Source organism: Ctenocephalides felis, unplaced genomic scaffold (genome assembly GCF_003426905.1).
Source record: "Ctenocephalides felis isolate EL2017-DRISC unplaced genomic scaffold, ASM342690v1 CF-g0.4_SCAFFOLD_01886, whole genome shotgun sequence".
NCBI classification, from domain to species: domain Eukaryota; kingdom Metazoa; phylum Arthropoda; class Insecta; order Siphonaptera; family Pulicidae; genus Ctenocephalides; species Ctenocephalides felis.
In genome coordinates this window covers 116,249,338-116,270,221 of record NW_020538040.1, presented here as the reverse complement: position 1 = coordinate 116,270,221, position 20,884 = coordinate 116,249,338, and the positions used below count along the sequence as shown (strand labels likewise).

General features: G+C 29.5%; 1 protein-coding gene across 1 annotated transcript; it reads left to right on the top strand.

The window, feature by feature from the left end:
- Window positions 1-14,767: 14,767 nt before the first annotated feature.
- LOC113375775 (activity-regulated cytoskeleton associated protein 2) lies at window positions 14,768-15,220 on the top strand. Its single transcript, XM_026615722.1, has one exon. It carries the CDS (start codon window positions 14,768-14,770, stop codon window positions 15,218-15,220), a length of 453 nt encoding a protein of 150 aa, XP_026471507.1.
- The last annotated feature ends 5,664 nt before the right edge of the window (window positions 15,221-20,884 follow it).

The following is a 20,884-nucleotide window of genomic DNA, read 5'->3' as shown; positions in this document are numbered from 1 at the left end:
TAATTAGCCGATACTAAATTCATAAATGAATACTTTTGTCACAAAACAATACTATTTTGTAATTACTGAGTATTTTTCTTTTTGGTGTAAATTAGCCGATACTAAATTCATAAATGAATACTTTTTCACAAAACAATACTATTTCGTAATTACTGAGTATTTTTCTTTTTGGTGTAAATTAGCCGATACTAAATTCATAAATGAATACTTTTGTCAAAAAACGATACTATTTTTTATTGATGAGTATTTTTCTTTTTAATATAAATTAGCCGACACTAAATTCATAAATGAATACTTTCGTCACAAAACGATACTATTACGTAATTATTAAGTATTTTTATTTTTGATGTAAATTAGCCGATACAAAATTCATAAATAATTACTCTCGTCACAAAACGAAACTATTTTTTAATTAATAAGTATTTTTCTTTTTGATATAAATTTCCCGATACTAAATTCGTAAATGAATACTTTCGTCACAAAACGATACTATTTCGTAATTACTGAGTATTTTTTTATGTAAATTAGCCGATACTAAAGTCATAAATGAATTCTTTCATCACAAAACGATAGTATTTTATAATTTTTGAGTATTTTTATTTGTGATCTAAGTCGAATTTGAAATTAGTATCGAAAAATTATTGTATTAAACTCAGGGGCGTAGCGTGCCTCGGCGGGGCCCCGTATCAAAATTTGTTTGAGCCCCCCCTTAAATTTTTTTTTTTTTACAAAATATAAAAATACATAAAATTAGAAGAATATTTATTTATCTATCTAATTTTTTCTAATTTTCTGAATTTTTCACAAATGATTCCAGATATATATATTCACTCTCCTTGTCTTTTTTTAAAAAAACTGAATTATTTAGTGATCTTTAAATTTTATAAAGTTTCTGTCTCTATGAACATACAGGTCTAGTAGATCTTTCTGTACTAAAGTCTTTACGTAATTTTTAATTAGTTTGAATTTTTTTTTTTTTTTTTTAGCAGTTGCGATTGTGACTAGAAGGGCCAAGAATAAAATGCATACTGTTATTTCGTTGAGAAAACTGGATGCAAGTCTATTGCATCCTATCATTATACCTTAACGAAATAAATTTCTTAGATTTCTGTATTCAAAACTTCATACTTCAAAGTATTTCTTTACAGTAATTCAGTCGACTGTTTTTAGGAAATGTTTATTAATTCTCGATTTCAAAAAGACAAATGTTACTACTCATGTGGCAATGGTTTTAAAATCTTTGTTTTCATTGTAAAATTAATAAATATCCAAACAGCAATAGTATACAATAAAATGAGATTTCGAGTCTAACATTTTCTCATATTATGATAACTCATCATAATAACGCTTCATTATCTTTTGTTTTTTGTTCTTTAGAATAGTTATTGCAATCCATCTTTTTTGCATATTATTTGGACTTCTTTAGCAAACTAATTCAATAAATTTTCATATCTTAATTAGCACAGTCTATTCAAAAAATTACTTAATAAAATACTAGTTTCTTGTAAGACATTACTGGCATGTTGTAAAATTTTAGAAACAAAACTAATCATTTGAAACAGTGAAGAGATAAATCTAAAAATAAATTAGTTGATCGTATTTATGAAAATCTAACTATAAACTTGCGCGTCACGCAGACAATTCAAGTAGTAACAACAACAAACATAAAAATGTTACAAATATAACTATAAAAATTCCAAATTCCAATTTTCGATTAAGAATGTCAGATCTGAATTAGTTTTATAGATTTGTTGAAACTTGTTGTTTTGCTTTCGGATTGCGCTCGTTGGGGGCTCCCTCGGCTCGGGCGCCCCGTATTTTTGATACGGCTGATACGGCGCTAATTGCGCCCCTGATTAAACTTCTCAAAATATTGAAAATGATTCTGATGAGTGAGTTTTAGATCTTTCTTGCACTTATGCTTGATTTTGATGAAAAGTACTCAATATTCGATACTGAGTAGTATTGATACATTTGCCACGATACTTTTTTGGTATCGATATTTTGCCTCGATTTTTTTTCAGTACTCGGTATCGATACTTTGCCTCGATACTTCTAACACTAGTTACGTCTAATGGTTTTTAAATTTTTAAAATAGATGCAACAGTTTCTAAGAAATGGTATACGAAATGCGTAATTTTAATAAATGTAAAAAAACCTTTTTTAAACTTTGATAAACTTTTAAAATTGAACATGTCGTAGTAATTTCTAAAAAAGTTAAAAAGAAATTGTTAAAAAATAAATTCAGCTGTGAATTGCAAGATAACTGATAATACTGATTAGTTACTTTTTGGTAAAGATCGGCCAAGCCTCTTTACCAAATCTACTAACCAGTATCATTTCCAACCAGTATCATTCGAACAGTTTTTAAATTTTCAAAATCGGATTTTTTGGCAAAAACATAAACCACTTTTTCGAAGAGTTAACAAATAAAATTAAATTTAATTTTTTTAATAAAATTTGTAAAGTACACTTAAAATTGTCGCTTAGATGAATTTTAAGTTTTTCAGGTAAACCTCAAAAGAAATCTTATTTGTACTAAACAAAACATTTGACTATACGTATATGATAAAAATTCTATGAATTTTATAAAATTATTTTATTTAATACGCCAACGCTCAATACTTGCTTTTGATTTATAAAATAAACTAGGTAAAGCCATTAATTTTTTTTTCTACAAAGAATTATAATAAAAACTGCCCGGTCTATTTTGAGCCAAAGCTAAGCAATTAATATTCTTCAAACATGTGTTTAATTTTCAAAATCAGTTAATGTTGGCAAAATTTGTACAAAAAATGTTGCATTTACTTTCTAATTATAAACAACCGGCGCAGGCGATCAACGAGAGTACCTACTTATCGAGTAAGCAAATGACATTTAAATAATTTTGGAGAAAACGTTGACAAACGGTCAAATTTGGAGCCCATGCACATACATAGATATGCATATATCTTCATTTTAGTCTTTTAAACCGATTAAGAATGATTCAAAGTCAATGAAACATAATATATATATATATATATATATATATATATATATATATATATATATATATCTTGATGGTTTTTTCGACGTTGAAACATATTTCAAAGTAACTAGCAGCCCATTCGTCGAAATAAAAAAGTTAAAAAGTATTAAAAACTTTTATTTATACGTTTCGACACAAGATGCGTCTCATCATTCAGCAACTACAACAATTTGAAAATTTTATTAACAAATATAAACACAAAAATAGATTAATTTAACATAGAGAAACATTATACACACCACAGGACAAAAACATTCAAAAAAATTTTATTTTAGAAAAATTAACCTTATAACATATTAGAAAGAAACATATTTTTGGAAAAAATTATGAATAATTAAAAGATTTGAAAACTAATTTGACTAAAAGTTTTGAAATGTAACATTATGAAGCGAGAAACACGCCCATACCGAGCAAACTACTAGACGGTAATATTTCACTAGACGTATTGATAGGAATGAAAGGGGAATATTCGAAGGACAAATGCAAGTGGCTCGAACGCCTCGTACAAGTGGTTGAAGTGGATTTGATCCAAAGGAAAATGTAAAACATGTAAAAGTTTGAACAAGAAAAAACAAAATTGTAAAAAATAATATAAGGAGAATAGCAAATTATTTTTTTGTTTTTTTAATAAAATCAATAATTAGCTGGTAACTGTCATGTAAATGGTAGGATGAATTGCGTTTATTAACACAAGAGGAATTTAATGAAATAAAAAGGGATTCAGCAAATTTTCTAAGGTCACTATTTTTTTTTATATAAAGAATAACAGGATGTGAAGTGTTAAAAGTGTGATTGAGATTGAGCATATGATCTGGAAACATCGTTTTGAATTGGTTTGGATTTTAATTATTTTGATTAACTCTCTTATAAATATACTGGGAACTTTCCCCAATATAACACATATTGCAATCATTGCAATCCAACCTGTAAACAGAATCGGTGACCCTATCAGACGGGGTTCCAGACTTAAGAACCAAAAAAGGCAATTAAAAGTATTATCAAAACTAAAAACTAAACGTAATCCTTCTGAAGCAAATAACTTTTTTAAAAAATACGAAAAAACGCTTAAAAATGGTAATCAGATAGTACCTTTGTATTGGGATGAAGAAGAAGCTATTGAATTTGAACAAGAAGGTGAAAATGAATTATTAAAATTCGTTTGTAAATAATTTAATCTATTATTAATGACGTTGTTGACCAAGTGCGAAGGGTAACTATTATCTTTGAGAACAGAACGAATAAGGGTCAATTTTTTTTCCCAAAACATACTGTTACTAAGTAAAATAGCCCTGTCTATAAGAGAAATAATGACAGAAATTTTAATGGAACGCGAATGAAAGACAGAAAATTTAAATATCTTCCTGACCACGTTGGTTTCTAATACCAATCAGTCAGGACAGAATTGTTTTCTTTATTTTTAGTAATTCTTAGGTCTAAAAAACTAATAGAGTCATCCGACTCAATCTCACAGGTGAATTGCAAATGTTTATTAAAAGAATTAAAAGAGTCTAATGTGTCTACAATGTGAGAATCGTCAAGGCACAACAGAACGTCATCAACATATCTATAATAAAGGTGAGGTGAAACAGAAAGATTAGATAAAACAAAATTTTCTAAAATTTGTAGTGTTAAATCAGCCACAGGGGGGCTAATACTAGACCCCATGGGTAAACTAAAAATCTGCGAATAAAATTGATCATCAAAACAAAAGTAAGTGTTAACAAAAATGAAATTTAAAATCGTCTTGAACCAAACCAAGTCAATCGAAGTGTGCGGTTAGATATCGTTCCAACGGGCAGAAACAGCTTCTAAAGCCAAATCCCAAGGAATATTCGTGAAAAGGGAAATGACATCAAAACTAAAAAAGGAAGAATTGGAAGGAATTGTAAAATTATTTAAATTTTTTACTAAATTAAAAGAATTGGAAACATTAAATTTTGATAAAACAGAAACCTTAGAGAGAATGGAGCTGATATGTTTGGAGAGTTTACTTAAGGGAGAATTCAAGTCGGAAACTATAGGTCTGAGAGGTAAATTAGGTTTGTGAACTTTAGGGAGACAATACAACTTGGGAAACCTGGGATGAAAGACTTTTAAAGAAAAACCTAATGATTTGGAGATTTGTTTTTTTGTGAATAAATTTTTTTTCCAAAAAAATGTTTATTTCTAATATGTTATAAGGTTAATTTTTTTAAAATAAATTTTTTTTGAGTGTTTTTGTCCTGTGGTGTGTATAATGTTTCTCTATGTTATAATTAATCTATTTTTGTGTTTATATTTGTTAATAAAATTTTCAAATTGTTGTAGTTGCTGAATGATGACACGCATCTTGTGTCGAAACGTATAAATAAAAGTTTTTAATACTTTTTACCTTTTTTATTTCGACGAATGGGCTGCTAGTTACTTTGAAATATATATATATATATATATATATATATATATATATATATATATATATATATAAATCAAATCAAATTTTTCAAAAGTTAACAATTGGCTTCGCCTGCGCATAACTAATATAAATTAAATATAAATAAGAAGCTTCTAATTAGGTTAGCTCATTTAATTAGATTTTTTTGACAGTATTAATTTTTTTTTTAATTTTGAAAATATTTGAAAAATTAGACTTTTTGAAAATTTTGAAGTTTTTGAAGATTGTATAAAAAAATTGAGTTGTTTTATATGTATTTTTTTTAAAAAAAATAGATTGAAAATTAGAATATACGCTGGGGCCTCGCTTTACGGCCTAGATACGTTCCGCAAAACTTGGCCGTAAAGCGAAAAGCCGTGTAACGAATCAATTATTCTAATACAAATGCAATGGGATCGGTTCCAAATGTAATAAATATATAATATGGTTTATCAATCAAAATGCATTTTATTTTTTCATTTTGTTTGAATTATAAACATATTTAACAAGAACATAAATTTAAAAACATAAAATAAAAAACTTCAAAAACATTCCATAATTTTTAAATAAAAATGAAACAACTAAAACCTACAGATCACTGTCACCATCATTTTGCGCTGGTGGGTTGAAAAATTTAAAAATGTCTAAAGTTGTTTGTCTTGCCTTCTTGTCTATTTCTTCCTTTAATGATTTATAACAACTAATGGCTGAGTTAATTCCTCGAGAGACATTAGCGCTACGTTCGACGTCAGGATCGTTTTCAAGGAGAGTATTTATTCCTTGTTCAAAATATGAAAAAGCGCTTGACATGATTTTTGATGTTAGCTGTTTAGATACAACAGGTTCTGTATCTTCATCAATTGCCACCTCTGCTTGCAACTGAATGAGTTCCTCATATGAAAGGGGTTCCCTATCAGCTGCAAGTAGATCCAGCACATCAGATTCGTTTAAATCTTCAAAACCGAGATCAGGTGCTAAATTCAAAATGTTTTGTCTAACTTCAGGAAGGAAATTAACTTCTGCATCGGTAGTTTTTTATACATTCTGGGCAATTTTTTTTCCAAACATGGTTCCTTGTTGTCGATTTCAATTTCTTCCAGGATTCACTAATGTTTTCAACAGCATCCTTGATATTATAGTTTTTCCAAAACGTTTGAACCTTTGAAACGTATAGATATATAAAAATTTTCATTTTCGATTTTTTTGCGATTACTGTAACTTGCCCTACGGGAAGTTAAAACAGCCGTTATAGCAAAATATTTTAGGCCGTATATCGAAAACGTTCCTTAATTAAAGAGGGCCGTTATAGCGAAAGGCCGTATAAAGAGCGGCCGTATAGCGAGGCCTGGGTGTATTTTTAAATTCTTGATATTCTTTTAAAATGTAAGTTTTTGTCATTTTTTCAAAAAAAAAAATTGAACTTTTAGCCATTTTTTGCCTCGTATCTCCGACCTGCCTTTAAAAACTAATTGTTTCTGCATATCATCAACAAAAACAAAATTTTTTGTCAGACCGTAATATTTTAGTATGTTTTTTAAGACCGTAAACTGTTATCAACATAAAAAAAATTATTGATAAAAAATTTTCAACGGATAATTACAAAAAAACGGCTCGGCTGACCTTTGTCCAAGACTAATCAGCAGATTCCAAAATAATATCTCTCGAAAAGTTTTAAAATGAATTTTGAATTGCGACCTGAAACGTGGACGAAAAATTTTGCACTTTTCCTGCGCAAAACTGACAAACGCAAGGCCTTATCGAGTTGCATCGAATGGCTTTTGAATTTTTTAAATTTAACCATCTGTTTTTGATAAAACGTCGACGAAAGATCGACATTCTGTTCACAAACACACACATACACATTTACTATTTTCAAATTTGGTCTCATTCAATTCAGAATGACTTGAAACGTCGAGAACACATAAAATTAGCAAATCTTATTTTTTGATAAAAACATAAACTTCTCCTTCGGGAAGTTAAAAATTCATAAAAATTTGAAAAAATATGATAGTCAAAAGCGGTATCAAAAGTCGCTTTCGTGATGTTATAGGTTAAAATTTAAAACTCACAAATTTAAAAGCTTTTTTTTGGAATTAACGGAAAAATAAGTTTACAAAACTTTTATAGTTGTGTAAAAACTGTTACCATTATTTTTTTTAATTCAATTTATTTGGGCTCTAAAAATAATACAGTCACATACATTTATAAATAACAAACTTACATTTATGTTCTTATTCTACTTATTCTAATAGTATCAGAATCGTGTCTTTGTGGAGCACCAATTGAATCATCTGAACACATCATACTAGAATGCAGTCCTTTCAAGGCAAGCAGGGCTAAATTGTTAGAGGAACTGCACTCTATGAAAACGCTGATCAAACTCTTCCTTTTGTTATTATTATTGCAAAATTTGAATGGTTATCCGTACATAATTAGGTTTACTAATGATAGTAAAGTTAAGATATAACCCTAGTAGCAATGAATCTGATCTGAATATGATTTTTATGTAAGCTAAATATGATATACAAATATTGAGCCCATATGATTTTAACATTCGGTCATATTCCGCTCAGATTCGTAATGAGGGACGAATGCGGGAATATGATATTTAGCTTATACGAATTGCTTAACATTTTTTTATATTACGCTCATATTCCGAACGAAAGGAGAATATGTGGAAATAATATTTATACCATATTGAAGAATTTATATAAACCATATTCAAAATTATTGACCCTATATTCTGAAATATTAAATATTATTTAATTAATATTGAACAAACACCATTAATAAAAAAAATTTTATGTATTCTGAGTAAATATGTACATTTTTTAAATAGTCAATATATTGAATTTTATCATTATTAAAATTTTTAAATCATTTTTCATGATTATAGGATATATAATATTTAAAATATATTTAGTATCTATAATATAACATTACATACTAAATATATTTTAAATATTATATATATTTAAAATGTATTTAGTATATATAATATAACATTTTGCGCCATAATTAATTTTATTGCAGTCTACATATTATTTTTCATTATTATAGGATATAAAATATTAAAAATATATTTGATATTTATGATACAACTTTTCGTGCCATAATTAATGTTTGTTTGTGTATAAGTACTAATCATTTCAGATATTAAGAGTCCACTTGTCTGTTCACTTGATTTTCCATGTTAGTGAGGTTATAACAAATTATTATTTCATATTATACACCATTGATTCTATTAATCACTACAATTTCACACACCAAGTTTCGTTTTTAATTTCACAAAATAATATTTTATCCACACATTAACTTTTATTAATTTTATCACAGTGTACACACTATTATTATTGTTTATTACTTGAAGATTTAACAAATTTTTCGAACAACGCTTCGAGAACTTTCTCCTGCAGTACCATGTGCAGTGAAGACGCGTTTCTATGAGTGTGTGTTTGTCGAATTTCGCACACTGATGATTAACGTGCGGTTCCATCAAATATTTATATTTAATACAATAAAAATATGAGTTAGTGAGCGTATATATATATATATATATATATAAATATATGTATATATATATATATTATTTATTTATTAAATTATTTATTTATGCGAAAATAGATATCAGACAGTACATCTTTCAAGACATTTTTCCAGCGTTTTTAATGACAGCCAGTTTTCACGTTCCTTCAAAAACGTAATCTATAAATTATTAGTGTTATATATATATATATATATATGTATATATATATATATATGTATATATATATATATATATCTTCATTGTTTATATATTATATACTATATAATAAGCGGCGACGTTTTTATGCTAGGCTAGTGAGTCAAAAATCAGAGTCGCAATCTGTCGAACTTTACGATATGGAATAGTTTAAAAAATTTATAAATTTAATAATTTTGGTTAATAAATCGTTACCGAATTTGTATATATAACTGATGTACACATAACGGTATATATTTAGCCATAACTGATCGCAGCTGGGCAGAAAGAGGGTAGTTGAAAGGGACAGAACATGCGTTGCAACTTGCAAGACGGATTCGCAGCCCCTTGGGCACGCATACATGGACAAATATATTGTATATAATAGGCAAAGGAGACTTGTGTGGATATAGGCGACCCAATATAAACATTCAAAAGATTATTATCGACAATATTTTGTCAAGCCCAAATTTATTTTTATATAATTATTTTCGATAATAATAATTTAAATATAACTGCAGCTAATATTGTATTTAATAATAATATTTGTATTATATTGTTACTGTTTTAATTTTTATCAATGGCAAAACATATTTTATAATATTGTATTTGAACATAACTTATATATATATATATATATATATATATATATATATATATATATATATAGAGAGAGAGAGAGAGAGAGAGAGAGCAATAGAAGAAAAAACATATTCCACATTCGTTCTTTATTAGCAAAATCTTAAATGATTTGTATGTGAATAATTCTATATTCTAAATCCTACAATATTTAGTAATCTCATACACAGCTTACATTTAGCAATATGAATTAACCATGTAAAACTCATATTCAGCGTTTCATATATCGCTCACATTCAGCAATATGGAAAAATCATATGTAAAACATATCATATATCGCTCATATTCATTCCACATTTAGCAATATGGAAAATTCATGTAAATCTAATATTTGCCGTCTCATATACCGCTCCCATTAATCGTACGTTGTGAACGTGGGCTCAACATAGCTACACGCGTAAACATTTAGCTTGCATTAAAAACATCTCCAGCTCAGATGTATTTCTACTGGGGAAGTGATTAATATAATCTGTCTAAAGTTCTTAAGCTCAATTATATAGTTTAATTTAAAAAAATATAACGTCTATAAAATGAAAATAATAAAAGATGCAGTATTTATAATAATACACAGGGATACCCCGCATAACGTACGCCTTGCACAATGATTTTTGCGCATAACGAACTTATTTTTTCGGTGCGGGCGTTCCAATAATTCGTAAATGTTTACTTTTCTATCGTGATTGATTTTAAGATGATGAGAAAGTTGTACAATGATGAGCTTACCTATTATTTGTGGTAGGTCTGAAAGAAGAGAAATAAAGAAAAACTATAGACAGTTTTATTTGAAAACTCAAAAGCTAAAAGGGCAAAAAAAGAAGCAGGACGACTGTCATAATAATTTATTTTGCAAATAAGCAATATTTTTTTAAAATGTCTTAATTATATGTGAAATATATCTTATTTTCTATGACCATATTTCAAACTACAAAACGAATTAATTTTATTTTAATGTAAAAAACACGTTTTGTATAGCGCATTTTTTGCATAACAAACTTTCTCCCGGAACAAATGAAGACGTTGAACTGGGTATCACTTCGAAAATACTTAATATTTTACGAATATTTCACAACCGTATGGAAAGTTCCAGCAATTTGCTTCAAGACACAATGTCATGCACCACTAGTTTTTTCATAAAATGGTGAATTTTACCTCACATAGGTCGCAATTTTTTTCTTAAGCAAATTATTTACTATAGCAAAAGTTTATAAAGTATATTGTAGAATGATGTTCTTTATACAATGTAGGTGAACGGAGTGTAAAATTACGCTTTGATAATATGGGTTCAGAAAGCTCTAATATAAATTATTATTACGCATTTAAAACGTTAGATGTTAATTTGTTTAATCTATCGACAAATGATACTACGCGGTACTACGCACAAACACTGTTATTCATATCGAAATATGAAACATGCGACTGATGAATGAATCTAAGTGTGCGTCCTTTCATATTATTGATACATACATTTGGGTTAAAAGTCAAACGCACTATCAATGTTTGTCTGAAATAAATCATAAATCTTCATTTATTTGCAGAACTTGTCTTTATCATATTAGGTTATAGACTCAACAAAATATATATATATATATATATATATATATATATATATATATATATATATATATATATGTATAAAATTCTTCTGTAACAATGTAAGTTTCATCAATCCTCCTAAACTATAATTCGGATTTTCATGAATCTTCCTGAAATTTGTTCGGGAAATTTTTTAGAATGTTTTGATTCATAGAAATATAGTTAGATTGTAGAAATAAATAGAAAAAATTACAAAAAACCGCTTATCATTGTTTGCCCTTGAAAATATTTGAAGCTTAGTTTGACATTAAAAACAATTGAAGACTGTCATTTGCCAAACATTTCTATTCACTTATAGGCTAAGGCAATATTAAAATATAATAAATTCATGATTATGAATAAGGAAAATGTAATGTCTACATTATTAATGCCGAAAAGCAGCTGAAATGTGCCAAAAATTGAATTAATATAACATGCAAATAATATAACATGCATCTGTAAATGTAAAGTTTTTACATTTAAATCAAATAGTGCCATTTCCATCAAATTTACAAATAATCGTATTCCATCTAGAATCAACTTGGTTTAAGAGATCTTGATGGATTCTAGAAAATACCACAACTTTAGTACAAACGATTTTCAAAAAACTCATGATTTCATGAAAAAAAAAACATTAAAAAAAAACATCCAATTTCTCATTATAATATCTCTGAAAGAATACTTATAAAAGTTTATATATATGAAAATTCGAGGTATTTTTCTGACTAAGTATTGTTGTTTATTATTTTTCCATTACACAAATATTGATAGAACTATTAATTAAGGAGTGCGCGGCTGTCCAACCAGAGTTCTTTCGAGCCCTTTAACCCTTCGACGTTTCACAATAAGAGAAGTTACGGTAAAATTTATGATATAGAAAGTTGTAGCTCATTTAATCACCTTTACAATAGTGTATTACAAGTTCTGATAAAATCAGAATTAAAAGAGTAATAATCCAATTCATGCGGTGGATGGTGACAGAGTGCAAATTGTTTTCACTTCTGAACTTAAGATAAAGATAGCCTATTTCCAAAATATCAAGTAAATTGGAGCACAGTAAAAAAATTCACAGAGCAATAATTTTGTTGATCGTAAGTTGAATAGAGCACATGTGAACAAGATTTGACAAATTACATTAACACTCATATATTGGTGTAAATAGTAATTCAAAAAACAGTAATTATTATTTTTAACTAAGCAGTAAATATTAGTATAAAATATTGAAAAATTGTAGACGTAGATACAGAACAACGTCTGTCGGGTCAGCTAGTATATATATATATATATATATATATATATATATATATATAAATATAGTTTTTATACCACACTGTTGGTCAAAACCAAACTAGTATAAGTGTAAATGATATTTTGCCTTGGCATGTTGGGTGAACTTTCCCATACGTGTGAAAAATCGACTTTTTCAATGAGACATTAGATTTAGCAATTCAGATAAAATTTTCAAATGCTTATTTTAAAAATGCAGCTTTTGATTTTAATAAAAACTAATTATTGCGATTTCTAATAAATATCATTCAAAAACAATAATGATAAGTGTCATTATCTACATATATAAAAATAAGTCGGATTTTTCTTCCTGACGATATAACTCCAGAACGCACGAACTGATTTCGACAATTTTGCATTTGTTAGAAAGGCCTCGGGCTCCGCAAGCTTTATAGCTACGAAAATTAATGGTGCATGGCATCATGCCTCAATGCAAATTGCTGGAACGTCACGCACCGTAATTAAAAATTCGAGTAATGAAAATAATCAATAATTGTTAATTTTAAATTGATGTGCCTCAATGCAAAATGGTGGAACTTCACGCACCGTAATTAAAAATTCGAGTAATAACATTAGTGAGAATTATCAGAGTTATGCTTGGTTAAGTCAACGAGCAATTCTTGTCGCAAAGAATAATGATGTACACGCACTTCAATCAAAAATTGCTGACATTTTGGTGACATCCAATGATATCGACTGGTCTTCCGTTTGACTTCAAACAATTACAATTTTCAGTTTGCCTCGCGTTCGCAATGACAACAGGTCGCAAGGCCAATTGCTTAGTGTTTGCGGGATAAATTTAAAATTATGCGGGATTATTTAGAAAATTATTGTTTTTCATATGGGCAGTTATACGTTGCCTGTTCACGAGTTAGAAAACCATCCGCTTTGTTTGTGTTAACGTCAGACCAAAAAACCAAAAATGTGTAAAAACACTTCATTGTTGTAATCGAAACAAATTCATTACTGTTGTGTAATAAAAACAATTTTTTCCTTTTCAAATATAAAACAAACAAAAAAATTCTTCATCTTTCTCACGAAACCAACTGGTGGAAAAACGGAGTTCGTCGGGTTTGCTAGTATTAATATATAATAGTATAGTGCACAAAGTCGCGTATGTAGGTCCTAAACGCAGACTATTATGTCAAACTTTAATGAACTTTCATAATTCAACACATACATCAGTGATTCTCAAACTTATTTGATCTACAACCTTCTTCACAGAAAATTAGCTAACGCCCCAGGGATAGCAAATAATAAGGGATATAAATAGTGTAGCATGTTAAATATTTAGATAAAAACACTCCAGTGCGGCCCATGCTAAGTAAACAGTGTCGCGACAAGTAACGGTATATGTGCACTTGTCACTAGTAGTTGTAGGCGCACCGAGACGCATCGAGGCACACTGAGAGGGTAGTTCGACGTGCGCGAGAACAGGCGAGCACGTCGGTTATGAGAGAAAGAAGATATTGCATGAGCACACAAACACAAATTGCATCATCGCGACGGGGTCATGTCCAAGTATGAGCACAGGTCAGAAAAGGACATGACCACCAAAGACCAAGACGAGATAAGGAAAAAGAACAAACCATCGCAGACAGGGAAGATGGAACGAGATGGGAGAATGTCCACCACCTACCCCCAGAGCAACAAGGGATGGGCTTTGACGGACCTCCAGAGTATAAAACCAGAGCCCCGTTTCAGAATCTGTCTCTTTGCGGATCAGCTCTCAGCGCGCCAATAAGTTAGTACACACAGTAGGAACACTTATTAAAGCAACTTGAGAGAGTCTGAACCGACGTTCCAAGTGAATATAGTATGTTGAGATACACGGAAATACACACTCAAACGTTTGGTGACTGGCTCAATCTAGAAGCTTGGCTACGATCCTTCCAGCGATAAGAAGATTTTACTAATCTTGCCTCTTGTCAGAACTTACTATAACTTTGTAAATATTTGTATATATATTTAAATACAAAAACACTACTCTAAAGCTGTCTCAGTTATTTTATAGTACAAATATCCCTTAACAATTGGCGCCCAACGACGGGACAAGATAAGCAAGACGGAGTCTAATTCGAATAAAAGAAGAACAAGCCCACGCAACAAAATGAGTCTGACAGAAGAGCAGCTACAGTGTATATTAAACGCTGTAGTACAGTTACATACAGTGCAACAGCCTACGACACAGCCGCAGAAGAGTGGGAGCTTCGCTAACTGCAGTACGCGATTCAGCGGAAACAGAGACCCAGCTGAAGTGGACCATTTCTTGACAACGGTGGCGATATACAAAGAAATAGAAGGGATAAGCGACGAAAATGCGATAAAAGGATTACCGCTTCTTCTAACGGATACTGCTGCACTATGGTGGAAAGGGAACAAAGAGCAAGCAAATAACTGGAAGCACGCGCTTGAACTATTACAAAAAGCATTCTCACCGAAGAAGGCGCCATACCAGATTTACTTAGAAATATTTGGAAAGCATCAAGACGAAATCATGGCGACCGATCTTTTTGTGTGTGAAAAAAAGGCTGAGAATGAGGAAATTAATCAACGCACATAGAAAACCTCCCAGGAAACAAACGGAGCATGGAACACGCTATATCCTACGAACAGGCGCTAGCAGAAATGCAATCAGTACAGCTTCACTCGAGGGGGAGGGCCCAGATGACGCAAACCGCGACTTAAAGGCAATCGTGGAAAACAAAATTTTTGTGGCAAAAAACACACCACGCCTGAAAATGTTGGCAAAAACGATACAACAGGCAAAAGAAGTTAATAAACGTGAGCAAGAATACAGGAAAACGTATGCAGACAAGGAAATAACAAAGGAACTGACATACAAACCTAAGTCTAAGGAGCACTAAGTCTCCAAGTGCTGATTAATTCACAAATTATAAACAAAGCCAAAGAGGGCAAAACATCAAAATTTGCCCCGAAAAATGACGGTCCATACGTTGTAACAAGCAAGAAAGGAGTTACAACATATGAAATAGGCTCTAACACGGATAAAAAGCAGATTATAGGAGTATACCATACGTCTGCTCTGAAGGAATAAAAAGGCAACGAAACATCCACCCCGATATACCCAGTAAGGTTGAGATACACGGAAATGAACACTCAAACGTTTGGTGACTGGCTCAATCTAGAAGCTTGGCTACGATCCTTCCAGCGATAAGAAGACTTTACTAATCTTGCCTCTTGTCAGAACTTACTATAACTTTGTAAATATTTGTATATATATTTAAATACAAGAACACTACTCCAAAGCTGTCTCAGTTATTTTATAGTACAAATATCTCTTTACAATAATATTATACATGTGAGAAGTGAGAAACTAGATCTGACAGAGTGCTATGTTTAAGTAAAATATAAAACAGTTTCGGAAAAGATGTTTTCATCATATAATATTTGTACTATTTTATATAATGTGCTGCATTTACTTTCGAAAAATGACAATTTTATTAAAAACAAACAAAAGACAAAAAATAGAGATTGTCGTTTTTTCTGTTGCAGTTACTTTTTTTGTTGGCATTTTCAGTAGCCCCAAAGGCGACGTAAATTGTAACACCAACATAGAAGATTAATTGTAAAATAATGAACCAGAGTTATAAAATTATCGTTTCTTAAATTGATAGAGAAATAGTACAGAATATACCTATTTTTATTTAGTGAAAATATAATCAGTAAATCTTAAGATATTATAATTTAAAAAAAAATATTACAACAAGCAACTAGGTCCTCCATTTATCGAGCTATTTAGAATATATTTAAATAATTTTAAATCGAAGCAGCCGTTTTTGAATAAATTTCTAAAAATCAGCACACACTTACATTTTTCAAAATTTTGGTCAAGTGCTTAAGAAAATTTTGAATCGTCGAGAAAACATAAATTAGCAAGCTGGATTTGCTGGTAAAAGCAAATTTCTCCTTCAGAATGATTAAATCGATTTTATAAAAAAAAAACAATTTTATAAAAAACAAATATGACAAATAAATTATGCATGGCATGAAGCACAAATAGTTATAGAACTATATTTTCAACGATATATTCCAAAGTAAAAATTGTGAAAAATATTTAGTAATATAATACAAACATCAATATAAAAGTTATTGGATGATAATAGATCATTTAATAATGACCTTTATCTTTGTGTTGTAAAATTTTGCTTTAAAGTTGCTTTGGAAAATTGAATGTTAAGTTATAAAATATCTATAAATTCAATAACATTTAACACTATTTTAACTATAAATACGTTACTGTAATATTCGTTTAGAGGTCTAAATGGGTTTAATTATTTAAAGAGTAAGTTGTATTAGATAACTCATTTATTATAATCATCTTGCAAAAATATTTTTAATATTTTTCTTGTTTTTATCTATTTCTTATTTGTATCTGTAAGAGACGGAATAAACCTTAAGCATCTTGAATTTACCCGACTAAACGATATCCACATTTAACTTCCCGTAGGGTAAGTTATTGTAATCGTCCAAAAATTGAAATGGACTTGGGGCGCAGTGCATTGTGCCTTAAGGAAAATTGCTGAAACTTTTCGTACCGTAATTAAACATTCAATAAATAAACATAATCAATAATTGTTTTAAATTATTTGAAATAGATTATCTTATATATTTAAATAAAGCTCTCGATCAAATGATCCGGTAAAACACGGAAACGGCTAAACCGATTCGGCCAGTCTTAGCCTTGAAAAATTCGTGCCAATCCAGAGATGGCCCTAAAGGCGAGATAATATTTTAAAATCGCGTAGAAACTTCACATTTTTAATTTGAAAATTTTTGGTAAACAGAACATGATTTAAATGGGTTCCCACACAATATTATTCGTGATGACAGATGAATCGCCTACTCATATGTCAAATGGTTTTGAAGTTAAAACAGATTATGTTCAGTGTTAGATAGTGTTGTTATTCTTTTAATTTTAAAATTTAATTAATATTGAAAAAGTATATATATTTTTAAATGTTAATAAGAATGCTTATTTTGATTTTATATAAAGTTTTTATTTAATTCTCAAGTGACCATTTGTTTGCTCACTGCCATCTGTATTCCTTTTTGACACATTCTATTTATTTCAAACGCTGTGCTCTAAAAGTACTTATTGATTTAATGTAAATAATGTGTTACTAAAACATTTTTTGAATTATATTATTATTGCATTTAGATTATTGAAATTCAGATCCTAAATTTGGAATTCATCGAAAGGGTCAACATAGACATTTTTCTCTAATCATTTATTGCGATTTAAAATAGACAGCGATATAAATAAGAAAATAGGATTATGACACATATTCTTATTTTGAAAATCATATTCATAAAATTTTCAATTATGTGTACATACAAATACAAGATCTTCGGCAAATTGCTTATAAACAGCGCATTATGACATGTGATATTAACGTTAGTACAGTTTAAGTAGATATGGAAGTAACCATTACAAATATTTACAGTACAATCTATTTACAATACAAGTTATTGATTACAATACTATAATGAGTTTTGCAGTTTTATGGTCCATGACATTTATATTTTTAGGGTTTGACAATTGTCACAGTTTACAGAAGGCAACAAATATCACAAAAGAATGGAATTTATCAGCAGTACGAACTTGCATTATATTACATAATTTCATCATTCAAATGGCCTTCCAATGCATAGAAAGAACTTTTTCCAGCAATCCAATTTGCAATGAAAAAATTAAAATAGTTAAACATATCGCACATAATATTAAAATTTTTACAGAATTTTCCTTATGTTGTTCACATACTAATGCTGTTATTGATTGGGTCTTTTCCCAATTACTTCCAGAGCAAAGAAGTCAAAGTGATAACAAAGATGCCACTATTTGGACACATGGTTGCAAAAAAAGGAATATCAAAATAAACACATTGAAATTTATTACAATATGTACTCATGTTAAAAATGTACATGAGTGCAAGCAAATCCATAAAAAAGAAATGTCCATTTTATATAGCTACTAGCAAACCCGACGAACTCCGTTTTGCCACTAGATGGTTTCGTGAGAAAGATGAAAAAATTTTTTGTTTGAAAAGGAAAAATTTGATTTTATTGCACAACAGTAATGAATTTATTTCGATTACAAAAATGAAGTGTTTTTTAGTTGAACTTCTATAAGTAAATGGAAGTGAATCCGCATATTATCCGTTTTGATGGAAGTGATCTTTGGTAAATCACATTTTTTGTTTTTTGGTCTGACGTTAACACAAACAAAGCGGATGGTTTTCCAACTCGTGAACGGGCAACGTATAACTGCCTATGTGAAAAACAATGATTTTCTAAATAATCTATTTGAAATTTATCTCGCAAACATTAAGCGATTGGCCTTGTAACTTGCTATTGCGAATGTAAGACGAACTGGAAATTGCAATCGTTCGAAGTCAAACCAAATTGCCAGCAATTTTGGATTGAATGGTGAAACTCAGTGCGTGTACATCATTATACTTTGCGGCAAGAATTGTTTGTGGACTTAACTAAGCATAATTCTGATAATTCTCACTAAAAATCATTACTCAAATTTTTAATTACGATGCGTGAATTTCCAGCAATTTGCATTAAGGCACGATGCCATGCAACATTAATTTTCTTAGCTACATACCTTGCGGAGCTCGAGACCTTACCAACGAATGCAAAATTGTCGAAATCGGTTCGTGCGTTCTGGAGTTATTTCGTCAGGAAGGAAAACCCGACTTATTTTTATATATAGAAGATATATCAATCCGGGATAAACTTTAAAATAGCTGTACGGATTGGGCCAGTCTTAGTTTTAATGAATTCGTGGTAATCATTAAGTTATGAGAAGGGTGAGATTTCATTTTAATACCTTGTAAAAACTTTACATTTTTAATTTGAAAATTTTTGTAGAAGCGTAATTCAAATAAAACAACGGACTGCGACTCATACTTCAAATGTCAAATGGTTTTGCCAGATGATTTTTAATTACATTTAATAAGAAGTTTTAGGTAAATATTATTTGATTGTAGTAAGTAGTTTTGTTTATAGTTTTATTCATACACAAAAACGTTAATAAGCGGGCAGCAAGTGTTAATAGAAACTCAAAATATCAACTTTTTTCAAATGGTAATTTGAAAATGCATTTTTTTGGCGTTATAGCACTCTTTTTTGCAAATCATATTTTTTTCAAACTCGGTGCTTGTAATGGACTAATTTGCATAATTTTATATATAAAACATTTTTTAGATTACATTATTATTTCATTTAGAATATTTAAATTAAGAACCTAAGTTTGGAATCGATCGAAGGGGACATTTTGTCGAATAACTTATCCCCAGATATAACAGACCACAACTTTAATAAGAGGATTCAGTTGATAATATAATTTTGGAACACACATCCGTAAAAGTGTCAATGCACAAAATTACAAGTTCTCTGGAATAAAATATTTTAAAAATTGATTATATGCTCGCATTCAACTAAATATATCACCAGTTCCTTTGCTAGAACTGACTGACGTCCTACAATTTTGAAGGAATTCCTTCCAAACGATATGTCAAAATCCATTTGCATTTTAGACACAGTCAGGTATCGTTCATGTTTCATTAAATCTTTCTACAAATTGAAAAAGATGAAAAACTTCAGCAATCATTGGATAATGCAATGTAAAATACAATTCACTAATGGTTATTTTCCACTAATTTTGAAGAATAAACTGGAAAAGTTTTCTATGAATTTATTGAAGAATGGCTAGTAATATATGAAGATCCGGGGTTAATAAGGTCCACCACCAATATTTCAAAAACCAGTAAAGTTAAACATCGTTCAACAACAATATTTGAAAGTTGAGGGAAAAAGATGTATAACCAGTTTTAACCTTGATTCTTATGTCTTTGCTATCAGTTGATAAACGGTAATCTTTAAAAATCCACAACAAAAGTATTTTCTTTTGTTGTTAGTTTTTTGGGGGGTTGTGAGCACTGTGATTTAGTTCACGAGACCTTAATATAAGTCTTAATTATACGCTATTTAATTGTTTTATAAAATGTATTGTTAATTTTGAGAGAAATTTAACAGTTTTTATATGTAACCATTTTAAAAACTTACATCTGTGTGGGGCAAAAATGACCAACTGAACATTGACCATGGCTGAAGACTAGAAAAGACTTGGAATGAATTATACCATATATTTATAGAAAATGTATAAAACTTCGAGTTTGATTGTATTAACAAAATA